This window comes from Ipomoea triloba, chromosome 9 (genome assembly GCF_003576645.1).
Source record: "Ipomoea triloba cultivar NCNSP0323 chromosome 9, ASM357664v1".
Classification (NCBI taxonomy): Eukaryota; Viridiplantae; Streptophyta; class Magnoliopsida; order Solanales; family Convolvulaceae; genus Ipomoea; species Ipomoea triloba.
Window position 1 is genome coordinate 19,705,970 of NC_044924.1, and position 8,167 is coordinate 19,714,136.

General features: G+C 39.6%; 1 protein-coding gene across 2 annotated transcripts; it reads left to right on the forward strand.

Annotated features, from left to right (window-relative positions):
* The first annotated feature begins 5,019 nt into the window (after positions 1-5,019).
* Positions 5,020-7,860, forward strand: LOC116029122 (G-type lectin S-receptor-like serine/threonine-protein kinase SD2-2). Of its 2 annotated transcripts, XM_031271020.1 has the most exons (2): positions 5,020-5,784; positions 6,229-7,860. In XM_031271020.1, exons 1-2 carry the CDS (start codon positions 5,166-5,168, stop codon positions 7,686-7,688), a joined length of 2,079 nt encoding a protein of 692 aa, XP_031126880.1. In that variant the 5' UTR covers positions 5,020-5,165; the 3' UTR covers positions 7,689-7,860. The 2 variants fall into 2 exon arrangements, with proteins under 2 accessions (XP_031126880.1, XP_031126879.1); XM_031271019.1 differs by having other exon boundaries at positions 5,020-7,860.
* The last annotated feature ends 307 nt before the right edge of the window (positions 7,861-8,167 follow it).

An 8,167-nucleotide genomic window follows, 5' to 3' on the forward strand; every position in this document is an offset into this window, starting at 1 on the left:
TGAGCCTATTATATCTGGCACTCAAAATAGTTCGCTGTGTATAAGGATATCTATTCAAGAAATTAAAGATGCTTTATTTGATATGAAGTCTAAAAAATCCCCAGGCCCAGACGGCCTTAATCCGGGATTCTTTCAACATTTTTGGGACATCATTAGCAAGGATCTCCTTATCTTCTGTACTGAATTTTTCCAAACTGGTAAACTGCCATGTAATCTTAACTCATCAAATATTGTGCTCATTCCAAAAAAATCGAAACCTGAATGTATGGGAGACCTCAGGCCGATTGCCCTTTGCAACACTCTTTATAAACTACTTTCCAAAATCCTTGCAAACAGAATCAAACCCCTGCTACCAAATGTCGTGTCAGTTTCTCAATCTGCCTTTGTCCCTGACAGACTAATTTCAGACAACATTATGCTTGCTTGTGAAGTCAACCATTACCTCAAAAGAAAGAACCAAGGGAAAATTGGATTTGTTGGGATTAAACTTAACATGAGCAAAGCATTTGACAGAGTTAACTGGGATTTCCTCTTTGCAGTCCTCTCTAAACTGGCTTTTCCTCCCACATTGTCAACCTAGTTCGGGAACTTGTCTCCACTGTTAATTACACCATCTTGTTAGATGGTAGAGCTATTGGTACAGTCACTCCCAAAAGAAGCTTAAGACAAGGGGATCCCATGTCTCCCTACATTTTCATTCTCATCCTTGAATCTTTCCATTTGATGATCCAAAAACTTCAAACCCAAGGAGTCCTCCATGGAGTATCCATTGCTAGAGGCGCTCCAACTATCACAAACCTTTTCTTCGCAGATGATTGTTACATATTCTGTAGAGCCACCTCGGCAGAAGCCTTTCACTTAAAGAACACCATTGATTCTTTCTCCACAGCTTCGGGCCAAACAGTAAACTTCACAAAGTCTTCCCTAACTTTTAGCAAAAACACTACTTTGGCCTCTAAGCAGGATTTTTGTTCTATATTGGGAATGAGAGAGGGCACTTTGAATGGTAATTACCTAGGTCTCCCATCACTGATTGGCAGAAACAAACGTGAAATTCTTGGATTTATTAAGGATAAGGTTGTGGGTAGAATTAATAGCTGGACTCACCGTTTTCTTTCCAGAGCAGGGCGTGAAGTCCTCCTTAAGAACGTTATTCAGGCCATTCCTACTTTTTCCATGAGTTTTTTTTATTCCAACTGATATGGGTAACGAGATTGAGCGCATCATGAATAGTTTCTGGTGGGGCTGTACTGGTGATAGACATAAGGGTATTCGATGGAAGAGCTGGGAGAGGTTATGCATTCCTAAAAACTGGGGTGGTATGGGATTCGGAAGGATCCGAGAATTTAATATTGCTATGCTGGGGAAGTAAGCGTGGCGCCTTGTCAACCACCCAACCTCTTTGTTAGCCAGAACCTATAACGCCAAATATTATCCTAATGGTACCTTTCTTGACGCTCACCTAGGAAATAATCCCTCTTTTATTTGGCAAAGTATCCTTGAGGCGCAACCTATCCTTAAAAGGAGCTGTAGATGGAGAGTTGGTGATGGTGAAACCATAAGCATTTGGAAAGACCCCTGGCTTCCAAACAAGAATTGTCCTTACATCCAACCTATTTCACCCCCTCTTTTTGGTGACATAAAAGTGGTTACTCTTATCAAACCAGCTGATCAATCATGGAATTCTTCTCTTATTACCTCTCTGTTTAACCAGGATGTTAGCAATCAAATCTTGAGTATCCCTCTACCTAATTCCAAGTTTGAAGACAAAATTATTTGGATGGAAGACGAGTAAGGGACCTATTCTGTTCGTAGTTGTTACAAAGCTCTCACAACGACATATCAATCTGATCAGATTCCTACTTGGACTAGATTCTGGAAACTGAAACTTCCACCAAAAATAAAGACTTTCTTTTGGCAACTCTGTTCCCACTCCCTCCCAACATGTGATAGACTAAGAACAAGGCATATAAATATCCCGGAAGTCTGCCAGTTATGTAATTTGGAAGAGGAATCCTATTTTCATCTCTTTGTCAGTTGTCCCTTAGCCCGTAGCTGCTGGGATTTTATTGGTGATGTTGATCATATCTCCAGCAATTCTTTTGATGAATGGATTGAGTTCTTGTTTAACACAAAATCTGATGACAATATTTGTCTCTTAATTTCTATATGTTGGAAAATCTGGGAAGCCAAAAATGAAAAAGTGTGGAACCAGACCATTATCTCGACTGCCTTTATTTGTCAGTCTGCTAGGAGTTTTTTGCATGATTGGATTTCGGCTAACAATGCATTTAATACTGCCAGGTTTTCGAATGCTTTTGTTTCTCATTGGTCCAGACCTCCAGAGGGAATGTTTAAGCTTAACGTGGACGCTGCACTGGATCTCAACAACAGCAAGATGGGTTTCGGTTTCGTCATCCGGGATTCTGCTGGTTCTTTTATTTCTGCGAGATGCCTTCCTTTCCCAAGCATTTTCAAACCTCATGAGGCAGAAGCAATTGGAGTGCGTGAGGCTCTAAAGTGGATAAAAAATCTGCAGATTGACAATGTCCAGCTTGAAAGCGACTGCATCAAAGTCATCAATGGCATCAACAGTGATCTTATTCGTATCTCATCTTTTGATCTTTTGCTTTATGACATTAAGGAAATAGCTAGAGTTTTTTCAAACTTAAGCTTTTTGTTTGCTAAACGGTCTGCGAACAGGGTTGCTCATATGTTAGTGATACACATAATTTTATACCTTTATTTGCCCCACGATTCAGGAGTTTTGTTGCTTATTTTCTTTACCTTGATACATTTAAAGTCCGTTTGTGTGTTACATTTGATCAATCTTAGTTTATTCACAAATGAGGAGCAAAGGAAGGATTTTTGATCATCTTGGACTAGTTTTCGAGACATAAGGAATCTACCCCGGGACGGAAAGGAGTAACAGAGCACGAAAGGAGTCAGAAGAGGACCAGGGGGCCGCATCACGGCCACCCTCACGGCCGTGATGTCGGCCGTGACCTCTACCGTAGACAAGCAGCCGGCCACGTCACATCACGGCCCCGATCCCGGCCGTGATGGTGGCCGTGACCCGGCTGCTGTCCAGTATTTATTTCGAGTTTTTCTTATGTTTGGGGTATTCCGAGCTCTAGTTTAGTTTAATGCAATTTTTCCCTTCTTTAGAGTTTTCCATAGCATAGAATACAGCAGATTTACATCATTGAATTGGGTTTCGAGCTTGGAATCATCGTTTGGATTGGAATTACTCTCAAGAATCGTTAGTCAAGTTTTCCCTTTTTATTCTTTAATATTGCAGCTATGTTTTCCATCTTTAATTATTGCTTTGCTGTGTTTACTTCGATCATGCATGAGTAATTCGCTTATGGGTTTGGATTAGGGGTCCATTGTTAATCTTGATGTTCAATTTATGATTATTGCATAAAGGGATTGAATCTTTTACCTAGGGTTTATGTTGATTTGGGGATTTCTTTCTACTTGTTATTGATTGATGGCCACAATTAATTGCTAGTCTAGGAGAATGATTCATTACAACGAAAGTTGGATGGAGACCTCGAGCCTTACCAATTTCAACTTAATTTTCCTACTATGAGAATAAGGGTAATGTTGGGGGCTTACAATGCTTAGGTGCTTAAGGTTATGATTGATGCATCACGACAGTGGGGCAATTGTACCATAATTCTGTTTATTGATTACTAAAGTAGCTGAATTGAACTCTTATGTGCATTGCCCATAAATCCCTAGGTTAACTATTCTTTCCATAATTATGAGATTTTTAGAACATCAAGATTACAATCCTCCTAATTTGGCACATTCCCTTATCATACAGTTAACTCCTTAGTCAATTGTTTTCTTTTAATTTTCATCATTCAGTTTCAGTTGCTTGGGTTCTAGTTAATTCACATACTCTAGTGCCTAGTATTCTTGATTCATACAATTACGTGCCATAGCCCCAATCCTCAGCGGAACGACATTTACACCCTCTTTTTACACTCCCATTTATACATCATCAGTTAGCCCGGGAGGCCCTGTCCAAGTCTAACTGTACTGACTGTACTTTGGTTCCTTTTCCTTTGCTCACGATTTGAGCTTGGATCTTCATTAATGCATTTCTATCGTTTTTATCTTCAAAAAAAAAAAATGTAATAGAGTTAGTAGTACTAAAAAAAACCCTCTTACATTTTTCTAGCTTTCAATATTATCTTCTTGACGTTATTGGACTTTTTATAATTAATTATTAACTAATTTTTTTTAAAAACTCATGGTAAGATCAGTTAATTCATAAATATCTAATAAATGAAAAGAATTATAATATGAATTGAAATGATTACGAATATTGATATTTAATTTAGTTGCATATGACTCTATAATGGAAATAAATGTTTTAAAAATACAAAAACAAAAAATCAAAGCAATTAATCCTAATATAATGGCATCCAAAGCATTAATATGAATAAAAAAATTATTCCAAACTTAAAAGTTATATTGTCAATAAGATGGAATGATACATCTTTTTAATTAGAAATGAGATTTTTAATTGAAGAGTAATTAAATTTTATAGTTTTGTTTTAAAAAATTGTCAACCAAACACTAACTATAATTTTGATTATCATTTTTAATGTTTAAACCCGTGAACCAAACACACCCTTAGTTCTTATATCTTTCTTCTTCTTTTTTTTTGCAATTAGTTTTCTTTCTTTTTTTTTTTTGTTTTTTTGACAAGCGACAACCTTCTTTTTTTTTTTTTGAGCCAACAAGCGACAACCTTGAAAAGGAGAGGAACTCGTGAGTAGACTTTGGGATCCGCTGACCACTTTCTACCACGTTATGCTTTTTAAATTTATTTGTTTAATTTTTTTATTAAAAAAATATATTTTAGTTGTTGTTTTACCGTGTTAGAAAGTGATTTTGAATTAAAAAATTATATTTTTTACAACAATAAAATAATAATCTGACTACTACAGAGTACAGACAGGCATTTTTGTACTTTAGCTATGCGCATGAGTGGCAGCTTTTCCTGGGATGTTCAGAAGAACCCGGTCTCCATTCTCTTGTAGTCCAGTGTGAACACAACAAGGATACTCGGCCTTTGAAATTGGAGTACAAAGGTTGGGCCTTTTTCAATGTCTGTCTAGCGGAGCGGAGCATAGATAACCGTCAAAATGCCACCCAAGATTCTGCTTTTGCTTCTTGCCCTCTCCATTTCAGTACACCCAAATGCAAGTTTCGAACCACCAAATCAGAAACACCAAAGTTCAGGCAAGACCCTTTTTCCCAAATTGCTTCCGGCTGATAGAGCTTCAGAAGGAGGGAGCATAAAGGTTCAATCTTTGCAGGGGCCCAGAGTTGTTCTGAGAGGAAATGATCAAATTTGGAGTGCTGAAAAGACCTTTGCGTTGGGATTTTTCGGTGTTAATGGTGGACACAAATGGTATTTAGGCATTTGGTATGCTTCAATTCCCACGCCTAACTATGTCTGGGTTGCAAATAGGGATACCCCCATCAAGAATCTTTCACGGGCCAGTCTTGAAATTACCCAAAATGGAAAGCTAGCTGTGATAGACAATGGTGATTCAAGAACCCTTGTTTGGGAAACTAATAATCAGGGGAAAGGAAGTGAAGTTAAGCTCTTGGAGCAAGGAAATTTGGTGTTTTTGGATGGTGAAGGGAAGGTGGTTTGGCAAAGCTTCGATTCCCCAACTGACACTTTGCTCCCAGGCATGAATTTGACTGCTCAGAGGTGGTTAAGTTGTTGGAAGAGCTCTATAGACCCATCGCCAGGTATGTTCTCTCTCAGGCTCCTCCCACCTGACTACTCTGAGCTTGCTCTTGTTTATAATCATACTTATACTTATTGGTCTTCTGGTAATTGGACTGGAAATGCATTTAGTGGAGTGCCTGAGATGACCATTCATTATATCTACAAATTTTATTTTGCCCAACCCTTTACTCCAATGGCATCTTTTGGGTATTCTGAGGTATCATTGGAGCCTGGCGCCCAACCGCCTTTAACCCGCTTTCGTGTGGACTCCGCTGGCCAGCTTTGGCAGTACACTTGGGCTTCACAGACTCAGAATTGGAACTCATTCTGGTCACGGCCAGATAATCAGTGCAGGGTTTATGGCCTCTGTGGAAACTTGGGGTTTTGCAATACTAGGCCTTTTTCGAGTCCTTGTCAGTGTTTGGTGGGGTTTAGACCAGGGGATAATGTTTCGTGGAATGCAGGGGATTTTTCCCATGGTTGTCGTCCCGAGAACAACTATCGTTGTGGTGAAAATGAAGGGTTTAAGGATGTTGGAATGCTAAGCTATGACGGAGCAAAGACAGTGTCATTTATGGGAAGTAGGAGTATGTGTGAAAAGAAATGTTTGGTTAATTGCTCTTGTATCGGCTTCCATCACAATGGAAGGACCAATTTGTGTAGAAATTTGTACGGTTCACTGCTGAATCTCAGAAACATTACTTCCAATAGCATCACGGGGGATAGGCTGTATTTAAGAGCGAATGGAGAAGGCATTAGCAAGAACCATAGGAAAAAGAAGTTAGTAGTGATTGGAGCGAGTTGTGCGATTTTAATCTTCTTGCTAGGAGGCTTGCTTTTTCTGTTCTTATGGAGGAGAAAGGGTAGGAGGACAGAAGAAGAAGAAGAGGAAGCTGTATTTCCAGTGATGAATTTGAAGGTTTTTTCATATAAAGAGCTTCATACTGCAACAAAGGGATTCTCTGAGAAGCTCGGGCATGGTGGATATGGTTCTGTGTTTCGAGGGGAGCTATCAGATTCTTCAGTTGTGGCTGTGAAGAGACTAGATAGGCCTGGCGGGGGTGAAAATGAGTTTCGAGCAGAGGTGTGCACTATTGGATACATTCAGCATGTGAATCTGGTTCGCTTGAGGGGATTTTGCTCTGAAAATTCTCACAGGCTTCTGGTTTATGATTACATGCCAAATGGTTCTCTTAGTGTGTATTTAAGGAAAGACAGCCAGAATCTAAGTTGGGATGCCAGGTTTCGAGTTGCTGTTGGAGTGGCTAGAGGAATTGCTTATTTGCACGAGGGGTGTCAGAATTGTATTCTACATTGTGACATTAAGCCTGAGAACATTCTTCTGGATGAAGATTTATCAGCAAAGGTTTCGGATTTTGGGCTAGCAAAGCTCCTTGGTAGGGACTTCAGTAGAGTGTTGGCCACCATGAGGGGTACATGGGGATATGTTGCACCAGAGTGGATCTCGGGTTTGGCAATCACCACGAAAGCGGATGTGTACAGTTATGGAATGACACTATTTGAATTAATTGGTGGGAGGCGCAATGTCCAGGGGGCGCCATCCATAGACAGAGGAGATGGAGAGGGCAGAGGAGCGGAGGAGAAATGGTTCTTTCCACCATGGGCTGCACGCAAGATACTCGAGGGAAACATCTCAGCAGTGATTGACGAGAGGCTTCAAGGCACGTATGACGTGGGGGAGGCTGAGCGTGTGGGGCTGGTGGCGGTGTGGTGCATTCAGGACGAGGAATCAATGAGGCCCGCCATGGGAGTGGTGGTGAAAATGCTGGAAGGAGTGGTGGAGATAGGCGTGCCACCGCCGCCAAGGCGGCTTCAAGCATTGGTGCAGGGTGATGGAATTGAGTCTGGGGGGGGCATGGAGATGCTTTCAATAGATTCCAGGGATTCCTTTTCTTTTCCATGACTAGTTCAGTTGGTACTTGGTATGAAAGAAGAAGCATGGCTTGAGGTTCTCTTTTCTAACTACCTGCCATATACTAGTATGATGTAAATGTTTCTATCATTTCTTGAAAACCAATGGAAGATATCATTTTGAAGCCTAAAGTATTTAGTAATTCCATTTTACATTTCTGCAATTTTTGCGTGTTATGCTCAACATGGCTTGTATAGTGATGTGATGTGAAACTTCTCAAACTCCAAGTCCAAAAGCCCATATACTTGGCATACAATAGTTATTGTGTGGACCGTGGTCACACAGTTGTGTAAATCACAGTCCAATATACATTTTTATAACTCATAATGTATTATTTTAATATATAAAATACATTATTCTAATACATAATGTACATTATCTTACCTCAAAAGTTTTATTATTCTGACTCATAATGTAAGTTATTTTAACACATAAAGTACATTATTTTAACACATAATATATTATTTTAA

What these genes read in the sequence shown, in the direction of transcription:
- LOC116029122 (XM_031271019.1), top strand. Translation starts at nt 5,166, where the DNA reads ATGCCACCCAAGATTCTGCTTTTGCTTCTTGCCCTCTCCATTTCAGTA.